Source organism: Coptis chinensis, chromosome 8 (genome assembly GCF_015680905.1).
Source record: "Coptis chinensis isolate HL-2020 chromosome 8, ASM1568090v1, whole genome shotgun sequence".
NCBI classification, from domain to species: domain Eukaryota; kingdom Viridiplantae; phylum Streptophyta; class Magnoliopsida; order Ranunculales; family Ranunculaceae; genus Coptis; species Coptis chinensis.
Window position 1 is genome coordinate 47,951,902 of NC_141463.1, and position 12,955 is coordinate 47,964,856.

General features: G+C 34.0%; 1 protein-coding gene across 1 annotated transcript; it reads right to left on the reverse strand.

Annotated features, from left to right (window-relative positions):
• Positions 1–5,320: 5,320 nt before the first annotated feature.
• LOC147481743 (uncharacterized) lies at positions 5,321–6,114 on the reverse strand. Its single transcript, XM_086577390.1, has one exon. The coding sequence runs from the start codon at positions 5,867–5,869 to the stop codon at positions 5,582–5,584; it is 288 nt and encodes a 95-aa protein (XP_086433516.1). The 5' UTR covers positions 5,870–6,114; the 3' UTR covers positions 5,321–5,581.
• Between the last annotated feature and the right edge of the window lie 6,841 nt (positions 6,115–12,955).

Here is a 12,955-nt window from a genome sequence, read left to right on the forward strand (position 1 = left end):
GATTAGCCTAGGGTGTTATCCAAATCTTGGTCGGAAGGTGTTTGACAAAATTCCTGAGAGAAGATTTAAGTTTAAATAACTTGTAGAAATGGACCATTCCATGAACACTCACATGACGAGTCTGAATAGGAAGAACTACACCATTTGGAAAGCCAAGATGGAAGACTTACTTTATTGCAAGGACTTGGCACAACCCATTGAGAATGGAGGAGAAAGACCGAAAACGGTTGTTGCAGCTGAGTGGAGCAAGTTTGATAGAAAAGCAATTGGGTACATTCGACAGTGGATTGACAACAGTGTTTTTCACCATGTATCCCAAGAGACTACAGCTTTTGGCTTATGGAAGAAACTCGAAGACCTTTATGAGAGGAAGTCGGGCGGAAACAAAGTGCTAGTCGTTAAGAAGTTTGCCGACACGAAGTACCAAGAAGGTTCTTCAATGTCTGAGCATCTTAACGAATTACAGAATACCATCAATCAGATGCATTTAATGAAGATTAATTTGGGGGACAAAATTGAGGCTTTGTTTCTATTAGGCTCTCTACCCGAAAGTTGGGAGACATTAGCAGTCTCTCTACCCGGAGCAGCCAAGGATGGAATAGTTACCATGGAGATGGCTACCGCGTCTTTGTTGAATGAGGAGACTAGAAGGAGTTCAAAAGGCAACTCCTCTTGCTCAGAGATCCTTATCATAGATAAATGGGAAAGAGGTAGATACAGAAAACCATCTCGTTCTAAAGGTGATGACAGAAGTAAATCTAGGGATGAAGCTAGAACTCCTAAGGCAGAGAGGCAATGTTACTATTGTGCCACCAAGGTCCACTTTAGATATGAGTGTAGAACACTGAAGAGGGATGAGAAGAATAACTGTGTACATAAAGACATGGTGCAGAGGAACGAAAACACAAGCAGAGATACTAACGCACTAGTCGACGACCTAGTAGGAATTGTGTCAGATTGTAGTGTGTGCTGTCTTAGTACCTCATGTCAGGATACAGAGTGGGTGATAGATACAGGAGCATCCTATCACATCACACCGCACAGGGAATTCTTCATTACCTACAGCTGTGGTGAATATGGTAAAGTGAAGATGGGTAACAGTGGTGTCTCGAAGATTATAGGCATTGGAGATGTTCATGTAAAAACTAATGTCGGCTACATTTTGACACTCAAGGATGTAAGACATGTCCCTGACATACAGCTAAGCCTAATTTCGGCTGGAAAATTAGATGACGATGGCTTTGTAAACTCGTTTGGTAACGGGGTATGGAAACTGAGCAGAGGTTCTATTGTAGCAGCCAGAGGGATTCCACATCATGGTGGAAAGAGAGATTGGGAAGTTGTTGAAGTGTATTCGCTCAGATAATGGGGGTGAGTACATTGGGCCGTTTGAAGAGTATTGCCAGAGTCATAGGATTCATCATGAGCAGACTGTTCTCATGACACCGCAACAAAATAGAATAGCAGAGAGAATGAACCGTACCATTGTAGAAAGGATGAGATGTATGCTATCTCACTCTAAGCTATCTAGAACCTACTGGATAGAAGCAATGCGTACAGCTGTACATGTGATCAACCTATCGCCATCAAAGCCTCTGAATAGTGATTATTCAGAGAGAGTATGGTTAGGCAGATATGTTGATTATTGATACTTGAGTGTATTTGGGTGCAGGGCATTTGTGCACATTTCGAAGGATGAGAGATACAAGCTTGATGACAAAGCAAAGCAGTGTATTTTTCTGGGTTATGGAGATGAAAAGTTTGGTTACAAACTCTATGATTCGATTAACAAAAAGGTAATCCGAAGTCGAGATGTTGTGTTCCTCGAAGACCAAACCATAGCAGACTTTAAAAAGGGTGAGAAGCTACAGGCTTTCACCAATGATCTTGTTAATTAAGAACCAGAAGTTCCTATTATGGAACGTGCAGAAAGCATTGAGAATGCAGAGAACCATGAGTTTGAAGCTCATTATGAGAATCCTATTGCTCATGATGGGATAGAACCTATTGGTATAGAAGATGCAGATGAAGTGCATGAACCACTACCAGAGCAAGCAGAAGTGTATCCTCCTGAGGCACCAGCAGATGGGGCAAGGAGGTCAAATAGAGAGAGACTAGCTTCAACTAGGTATCTACCACATACGTACGTTCTACTATCGGATGGTGGAGAACCTATGTACTATCAAGAGGCACTTGAAAGTACAGACAAAGAGAAGTGGTTGAAGGCCATGCATGACGAGATGGATTCTTTGCATAAGAATCACACTTATGAGTTAGTTGAGAAACCGCAAGGACGAAAAATTCTCAAGAATAAGTGGATATACAAAGTTAAGCATGAGAAGAACAATCCTCACCCAAGGCACAAAGCTCGCCTTGTTGTGAAGGGATTTGGTCAAAGGAAAGGGATTGACTTTGATGAGATTTTTTCTCCTGTAGTGAAGATATCCGGGTGGTATTGGGTATGACCGCAAGTATGAACCTAGAGGTTGAGCAGCTAGATGTTAAGACAATTTTTCTTCATGGAGACCTTGAAGAAGATGTCTACATAGACCAGCCAGAGGGGTTTGAGGTCAAAGGCAAGGAGCACTTAGTATGCAAGCTAATAAAAAGCTTGTATGGGTTGAAGCAAGCTCCGAGGTAGTGGTACATAAAGTTTGATTCCTTTATGGTGAAGCAAGGATACAAGAAGTCTACTTCCGATCATTGTGTGTTTGGTCAGAGATTTCTAGATGGGGATTTCATAATGTTATTGCTGTATGTGGATGATATGTTGATAGTTGGCCCAAACATCAACAAGATATCCAAACTAAAGAAATACTTGAGTAAGTCCTTTGAGATGAAGGATTTGGGTCAAGCAAAGCAGATACTTGGGATGCGAATCACTCATGACAGAAAGAGTGGGAAATTGTGGCTTTCTCAAGAAAGCTACATTGAGAAGGTGTTGAAGAGATTCAACATGGATCAAGCGAAGCCAATCAGTTGTCCGCTTGGTGGCCAGTTCCACATGACCAAAGAGATGTGTCCAAAAGGTGAGCATGAGCAGAGTCAGATGGAAAAGATTCCTTATGCATCCACAATGGGCATCTTGATGTACGCAATGGTGTGTATAAGACCGAATATAGCTTTCGCCGTGGGCTTTGTAAGCTGTTTTCTATCAACTCCGGGTAAGGAGCATTGGGAAGGTGTTAAGTGGATATTGAGATATCTCAAAGGCACTTCCAAATCATGTTTGTGCTTTGGTGGAAGTAAGTCTTTACTTCAAGGCTATACTAATGCAGACATGGCAGGTGATATTGACTCGATGAAGTCTACCTCCGGTTATCTGGTTACTTTTGCAGGGGGAGCAGTTTCTTGGCATTCAAAGTTGCAAAAGTGTGGTGCCCTTTCCACTACATAAGCCGAGTATATTGCAACCACTGAGTGTTGCAAAGAGTTGCTATGGATGAAGAGATTTTTCGACAAACTAGGGCTAAAGCAAAAACAGTTTGTAGTTCTATGTGACAATCAGAGCGCCATCCATTTAAGCAAGAATCCGAGTTTTTGTTCTAGATCCAAGCACATACACGTGCGTTATCATTAGATTAGAGAAGTACTCAAAGACAAGCATTTGTGTATTGAGAAGATCCATACCGACAAGAACGGGTCGGATATGATGACCAAAGTCTTACAGAAAGGTAAGTTTGATGTTTGTTGTGCTATTGCGAGAATGGCAGCACACTCCTCCTGTTGATTTGGAAATTGCATGGAGGAAGCCCCCCTCACTGTTCGAGAGGGGGAGATTGTTGGCGTTATCCCTCACATGAGGAGAGAAAATGAGTTGATTTCTGCTTGGAGAAGTCTGAGTGCGACCACGCTCAGATTGGTCTTGACCCAAGCGCACCCTGCGCCCGAGTGCCTAGACATCGTCCAAGGCAAGAGCGCGCCCCGCGCTCATTCCAGCACAATTTCGAACGCACCCCGCACCCATGCCTATTTTGGCAGGATTCTATTTTTCCGGAACCGCGAGTTTTGGCTTATATGTTTGGGGTTTTGGCAAAACTAAACACACGAGAGGCAGCACAAAAATCAGAGAAAACCCAATCTTGAAAGCTATCAAGATTGAGAGATAACCTTTACAGAGAGACAACCCTGTAAAGAGATAAGAGTGATCTAGTAAGATGAGAGACTGAAAGGAGAGATTGTAATTTTCCTTCCCACTTTATAAAGAACTAGCTCTTGTGGAAGTAGGCACCATTAGCCGAACCACAGTAGATCTTTGTGTTGTGGTATGCGTTTAATTCTGCTTTACATTATTATCTGTTGTTAATGGTTGTTTAGCGAGTTTGGCATATTAGCATATGTTGTAGTTGATATTTAGAATTTGTCTGGAGTTAAATTGTGTTCAAATACAAATTATCTGTGTAGTAGGGAATTAATTGGTATTAGTATAAACCCCAACAGAGAGAAGAGAGTGGAATTGGATATTTTATATTAAAAAAAATGATAAAGAACTAAGGATATTGAGTTGATAGTAATCTGGACTAAGAAATTTCATATGTTTATTTTCATATATTTATTTTCTTTTTCTTTTTTTGTAACTATATTTTCTTTCATTTTGAATATCTAAGTTTTATTTTGTTTGAATAATTTTTTTTTATTACTTTGCTTTACAAATATGTGTATTATTTGCTCTAAAACACAGAGCTTCTCAAATTAGACGCTCTTGTGCTCCCTTCCGCTCCCGCTCCCGCTCCCGCTCCCGCTCAGCGTTCTGGTGACTAAGCACCAGATACAAGCCATATGAAAACTCGTCACAAAAAATATCTAGCAAATTCATGTGTAAACCTGGTCATTATCGAAAAAAAAATGAGGTGTAAACCTGGGCAATTGCAGAGCCAAGATAGTTGCCAAGTTGTATAATGTCGATGGCACATATGTGGAGTTGCAAATTTACGCCCCCACCAGAGATGTCAAATGAAAACCGATTGTACGGATAACCCACTAGGCAATTAATATATGCGTAATATTAACAACCGCGAACGTGCTCTGTTTCAGTTCGGACTTCATACTCCCAGAGGCCACACTGTAGACAGAACCTTAAAGCACGTTGTTTCATTCAAGTGTAAATACTTTACATCATTTTTTAATCATTTTTCCACATCTCGATTTTCAATTAAATAACCAACTATCAATTTTTAATAGCATAATTCACGTCATCCTAGCACATCGGTTTCAGTTTTTCAATAACGCAGCTGTTAATAATGCTACGGGCCTGAAAACGAATCTCACATATCCATCACTTCAATAGTTCAATTCAGTCCATAAGAAATATAAACAAGAATTGAAGCCACTCAAAAGGATTGCTATTAACGAAATTTTGATATTTCACTTGATTTTGTGTAGATGTGTATACATGTTACAGACTAACAGTAACTGAAATCCAACTTCAACAACGTTAGACTGAAAAAATAAACAAGAAAATCAAATCTATACACAGCCACAAAAGAAGTATGTCCTCTTTTCTTCTCGGATGGCAAGCAACGCAATACATCACGAATAAAGAAAGGTGGGGGGGGGAATGCAAAATTGACACTGAATGGTATCAAGATTCACCATAGTCACGCCAGCAGACAAGCATAGTAACGCAACGCCTCATGATATAGAACTTGGCCCTTTGTTCCTTAACTAAAGTAGCACACTTCCTTGTAAAAGCACATCTTCTTTTTGACGATGATGAGGAGGATGATAGTGATGAGCTTCTTATAAATGGAGTTGCTGCTGAGTTAGGAGTTGTTGATGAACGGCTTCTTGATAAACTCTTGCTCTTTGATAGTTTCCACTTTTCGTCCATGTAAAAGTGTGGTGAAGTTGCAGTAGCTGCTACACCCATCCCTACTTTGCTTTACTCCTGCTGATCGACAACCAAAAGGAGGAGAGAGTGGAATTGATGAGGGAGTGTGGCGGTGAAGATGTTAATAATAAGTGTTTGAGGAGATCGGGATATGAGGGGGTATTTATAGGGGATTTAAAGTTTGCAGATAGCAAGTGGTATGTATGGTACCAAGTGCTGGGTGTGGTGACTGGTGAGTATCACCTGGGTTTGGTTTTTGGTTTCTCTCTATTTTTCTATTTATGTAATTATTTTGGTTAGTAAAAACAATGATTTAAAGTTCCAAAATAAGAAAACAAAGGTGTTATCAATGCATACGTCATTTTACTACTTAAAATAGTGAGGGTCTCAAACTTTCAGTACCCGAATATAAATGGTCAATAGGAATTGCATGTGATCCGACAATGTTCTCACATGCGGGAATTGAGTACCTTCTGCATAGGTGAAAATGTGAAATTGGTTTTACACTTTTACACCCCTTTGTAGTTTGTACCACGATTTTTATTCTCAATGCGTGCATACATTGATACACATTCACTTTCGCATTAGCTACTTTTTTTTTAGGGTTCAATACCCAGTCTACTTCAGTGCGTTACAAGTTTACAACTCTGCAATGCACAGACTACTTTGCATTATTGACAATTTTTTAGAAGAATAAAAGAGTTAATTTTTTTTTATATATATTCAAGTTTGCGTGCAGTATGTAACTTTCCATGAGCAGTCTACATAGGCGGATTCAGGATTTCAAGAGGGGCTGCTAGAATAAGTTTTAGCTATTTTTTTTGTGTGAAATTAATAGCGTATTATATAACTAGAATTTTTTTTTTGACAGAAACGTTGCCCAATCCGGCCCTGGCAGTAGTGCTTAGTGCTTTCGTCAATCAGCTTTTTATATATATATATAGCCAAGGTGGAGGAAGTTCTATCCATTCCACACCCCTAGCTATAGATTTTTCCAAAACTAGCAATCTGGTGTGCTGCCTATATTACCACTTCTAGCTATAGATTTTTCAAAACTAGCAATCAGCCCATGTCTTTAATATGTTCGTTAGGTCTTTTTCAACGTTCAAATCAGAAACTCTAGGAAATAAAAATAATTTGTATGTTTATTTATGCATTCCATAGTTTACCGGAATTCCGATATATTTTGAAATTTGTAATTTTTCGACTCTTAACATATAATTCTGAATTTTTCAAAAACCAAAATATTAGGCAGAATTCTGAGATTTTGTTCAAAATCATTAACTATGGTTCTACCATGAGTTGTGCATTCATTTGTTTATTTAAGAAATAATAATAATAATAATAATAATAAGATAACAAATTTTGCCCGAAAATTCAATTGGGGTATGTAACAAACTCTTTTTTCGTCAATTGGGTAATGGCCTGCGAATTAGTCAATAAAGGGACTTCGTTAGCACACCGGTAAAAGTTAACGCTTATTTTAAACTTATAATTCTTTTAAATTCTAAAAAAACTTGGAAAATAGTGACACCTCATTTGTTTTTGGTTAAAATTGAAATTTTCTTGTCTTCCCATACTCCAACTGAAATTCTATGTAATTTCTGTCGTGATGAATCAAATTGGGAATTTTCAATTCTTGACGAACAAAAGTTAAATATTTGATTTTGATGAATCTAATCCCTTTGTACATTCAAAGGGAATCAATCTAAGAATTAAGAGGTTCTAATCAAGTTGTTTGGATATGTTTGAAGTTTCTTTACTAATAAATCTGTTCTCCTAAACTTCTTTTGAACAATGCAACGAGTTAACTCGGTGTTTCTATTTGATAAATAGTTAATTTTGGTCTTTTTAACTCATTAAACTATACAAAACACAGTGAGTTCATTTGAATATATTTCTTTTGCGCATTTATTTATTTGTTTAAGGAGTATAACATAGTTGGACTACTTAGCAGGACTATGCCAGTTGAATTGTAACTTTTGTAGTTATTGGTGACCTCCACTAGATTATCTAGATTATCATTGGAATGTAATAGTGGAGGAAGATGTTTTTGGGAAATTGTACGTACATATGACATAATATATTTTGTCTTTATGATTATGACCCTTATTAACCAATTTGCTAAATTCATTACCCCAATTGTCGACAAAAAAATTATTTGTTACCCCTATTGAATTTCTAGGCAAGGTTTGTTAACAATTTTATCTTTATTCTATATATGGTACGAGTCATGGTACAAAATATCAGGATATAGCAAAATATCGACTCTTGATTTATGGATATGTATCGTGGATAGATCCTCCTCTTTGGGGATATTTGACATTGTTTTATATATAAACTAGCTTTCGAACCCGTCCTACGAACGGGTGCCTTTATATTAAATTATTCTAAAAAAATATTAGCAACTATGCATATATGCATAGTTAATTAACTATGCATATATGCATAGTTGCTAATATTTTTTTATGCATAGCTATGAGATATGAAAATTATATTAATCACTCATTCAAATTTCTTGCACCACTCTCTATAAAAAGGAAACACCATACCTTGATAAAACATATCGACTTCTTTTTGTTGTTAGGTTTAATAATAGAAGTTTCATTGAAGTTTTGTGAGAATGTCAAATGTGGCGAAAATAATATTGAAGCTACTTGAAGAGCAAAACATTCTCAATCATAATAAAATAATTATGATAAACACTACTTATAATACAAAACTATATTTGTCGAGACATTCCCCTACATGTAATACAAACATGTTTTTAGGGTTATTAGTTCAATGCATATGCATCAAGTTTCTTTATTATTTTAAGTTCAATGTAGTACATTCCATCCAGTTTCCAATTTCTCATTAATTATTCTTTGAGGTTAGTTCAATGCAATAATTGCATCAAGTTTCCGATTTTCCATTAATTATTATTTGAGGTTAGTTCAGTGCAATTGCATCCACTTTATGATTTCCCATTTGTTATTCATTAAGGTTAATTCAATACAGGTTGATCCAATGTTTCATTAATTAGTCTTTTAGATTAGTTCATTGCATTTGCATCCGTTTCTAATCTCCTATTAATTACTCTTTAAGGTTAGTTCAATACATTTTCTAATTTTCTCAACCAATTATTTTTCTAGGTTAGTTCGATAGTTTACAATTTCTAGTTATTTATACTTTAAGGTCAACTTCCCATTTCCAATTCTTTAAGGTTATTTTAATGCATTTGCATCCAATTTCTGATTTCTGTTAGTTAATCTCGATTTTAGTTTAATGCAGCTTGCATCCAGTTTTGATTTTCAGTTAATTATTATTTGAGGTTAGTTCAATACAATTTGCATCCAATTTCGTTTTTATGCTAATTGTTATTTGATGTTAGTTCAATGTTTTTGCATTAAGTTTTCAATTTTCAATTATTTTTTGAGGTTAGTTCATTTTTGAGGTTAGTTCAATCAACATCAAATTTATAATTTCCCCGTTAATTGTTCATTTAGGTTAGTTCAAAAGTCGCGGTTTCATTCATTTTTCAATGTTTCACATTTAGTCTTTGAGATTAGTTAATTGCATTTGCATCCAGTTTTTTATTTCCGCTAATAACTCTTTAAAGGTTAGTTCAATACATCTGCATCTAGTTTATGATTATTTATGTTTTGAGGTTAGTTCGCTACAATTACATCCGATTCCCCGATTTCTAACTATTCTTTTGAGGTTATTTCAATGCATTTGTATTTAGTTTATGATTTCCCACCAATTATTCTATGGGGTTAGTTCAATGCGTTTGCATTTGGTTTTTGATTTTTGTTAATTATTTTTGAGTTTAATTCAATGCATTTTGCATCCAGTTTCTCATTAGCTATTATTTGAGGTTTGTTTGATGTATTTGCATACTATTTCCAATTTCCCGTTAAATATTTTTCAAGGATTTGCATCCAATTTCTAATTTTCCGTTAGTTATTCTCTGACATTAGTTTAATGCAATCGCATCCAGTTTCCGATTTATAGTTAATTACTTTTTGAGTTTAGTTTATTGCATTTGTATAAAGTTTCCAATTTCTCGTTAATTACTCTTTGAGCTTAGTTATGTATTTGAATTCAGTTTCCGATTTTCTTTTAATTATCCAATGTAGTGTGTAATACCAACTTCTAATGATCCATCTGTAGTGTCATTGCAAACATGACATAAAAATTAAATTATGCTTGATTTACTATGTCGGATCATCGAAGATTATCCAATTTCCGTCAATTATTCTTTAAATTATATGCATGACTCACTATGTAGAATCTTCAAAGATTATCTACGAATGGGTGTTGTTATATTAATTATTCTGAAAAATATTTGCAAATATACCAACTATTATATATTAATATTATATTGATCACTTTCGTCCAAATTTCTTATAATGTGAAAACCTCACTCTCCATTAAAAAAAACTCACCTTTGATAAAAACCCTTCAATTCAACTTCATTTTGTTGTTTAATAATAGAAGTTTGATTGAAGTTTTGTGAGATTATCTAATAAGGCTTAAGTTTATATATATTGAAGCTACTTGAATAGCAAGGAGTTCTCAATCATATGGAAAGAGATAAGATAAACACTATTTTAAATGCAAAATTGTACTTATCGAGATATTCCCACAACATATATATAACCCAACTATGTTTTGAGGTTAGTTCAATGCATTTACATCCAGTTTATTTTCCGTTATTTATATTTTGAGGCTAGTTCAATGCAATTTCCGATTTCGATTCTCGTTATCTAGTTTTTGAGGTTAGTTCAATATAGTTGCATCCGGTTTCAATTTCAATTAATTATTTCTTTGAAGTTTGCATTTGCATCCAGTTTCTAGTTTCCCGTTAATTATTATGTGAGATTAGTTTAATGCATTTGCATCCCATTTCCGATTTCTGATTTCTCGTTTATTATTTGATAAGGTTGCATTTGCATGCCGTTTCCGATTTCTGATTTCTCGTTTACTATTTTTTGTTAACTATTGTTTGAGGTTAGTTCAATGAATTTGCATCAAGTTTCCGATTTTTCGTTAATTATTCTTGAGATTAGTTCAATGTATTTGCATCCAATTTATTTTTTGAGATTAGTTCAGTGCAGTTGCATCCGGTTTCCAATTTTCCGTTAATTATTTTTTAAGATTAGTTCTACGCATTTGCATCATGTTTCTCTACAATTAATTTTTCTTTGAGGTTAGTTCAATGGAGTTGCATCTAATTTCCAATTTCCCATTAATTAAATCTTTGAGGGTTAATTCAATGTATTTGCATCTAATTTCCGATTTTCTGACAATTATTTTTTTATGTTAGTTTGATGTATTTGCATCCAAGTTTTGATTTTCCGATAATTTTTTTTTTGAGGTTAGTTTAATGCAGTTTTCTATATTCCAATTTTCTATTAATTATTTTTTAAAATTAGTTTAATGCTTGTATTTACATCCATTTCGATTTCACGTTAAATATTATTTGAGGTTTAGTTATTGCATTTGTATCCAGTTTTAGGTTCCCATTAATTATTTTTTTTTGACGTTATTTTCATTTAATATTATATATATTTTAAAATATTTGTCACTATTGTTTTGCCGTATTTTTTTTCATTTTCTATTATATATTTTTTTGATGTTATTTTTTGTATAATTTAATTTTCCACATGTAATTTGTTTTGATTTGGTATATAATTTATTTAAATCCAATATCCACTTTAACTTAATCTCGTTATTCCAAATAATATATAACATTATAGAGTTGAAAAATTATATTATAGTGCTTAAAAATTATAAATTCATAAATTTAATTGGAATATATCATAATTATTGTGGCAAGAATTGTTATTTTTGGAATCCTTAACTATGAATAAATGTCTAATTCCCACAAAATATGATCAAATCAAAAAGGCTTTTAGGAAAATCGCTTTCGGTAGAAACTATTGTTTTAGCAATTTAGTTGTTTGCCTCATTTTTTTTTTTTTTTTTTAAATTAGCTATATTGTTTAGGAAAAATTGGAGACTCATTTCAGATTTAGCTATAGTGTTTAGGAAAAGTTAGAGACTCTCAAGTGAAACTCTAAATGTGATTGTTTCCTTATTTATATCATATTTTTTTTATAATTAGTAATAAAGTTAAGAAAAATTAGAATCTCTCCGAGTGCTCCAAAAATAGATTGGTGAGGGGTATAGCTATAATATATATCTAAAGAATTGGAATATGTCAGAATTATTGTGGGTCGAATTGTGATTTTTTGGAATTTTAACTATGAATAAATGTCTAAATCCCACAATGGATGTCGATCAAATCGAAAAGGGTTTTAGGAAAATCATTCTATGGAAACTATTGTTTTTAGCAATTTAGTTTTTGGTTTTTTTTTTTTTTTTTTAATTAGTTATATTTGTTTATGAAAAGTTGGAGACTAGATGGGGTTGTTTTTTCATAATTATATAGTGTTTAGGAAAAGTTAGAGACTAAAACTCTTTGGGATTGTTTCCTTATTTATATTCTACTTTTATAATTAATAATAGAGTTTAGAAAAACTTGAGTCTTTGCGAGTGCTCCAAAAAATAGATCGGTGAAGTTATAACTATAATATATATCTAAGGATAAAGATAAATATTTGTTTCCTATTTTATCTCCTACTTTTTCTTAATTAGTCATGACATCGTGGACACCCTAGAAACGCTTCCTCAATTGAAGAGGGTAGAGCTATAATATATATATAAAGATATCGCTTATATATCTAAAATATCGATAAATATCGTAGATATTGTAGATATTTCTTGATATATTATAATATATATAATTTATATTTATTTGAAATATAATGATAAATATTAAATAAAATTGTTACATACACAAAATATCCTCAAATATCGCTAAATATCACAAATATCATCGAAATATCACCGATATTTACAATATTATATATCTTTAAATATATTGTGATATTTATATATTTTTTATTGAAATCTCGATATTTATCGCAATATTTTGTACTATGGTATGAGCAACATAGTTTTCAATTAAGTGGGAAAAAAAATAAAAAATAAAAAGGGCAATCGTGGCTAGGCTAAAGCTACGAATTTATAGGTAGGCATGCATCCACTTTAGGCTATTTTTATAACACATACTTT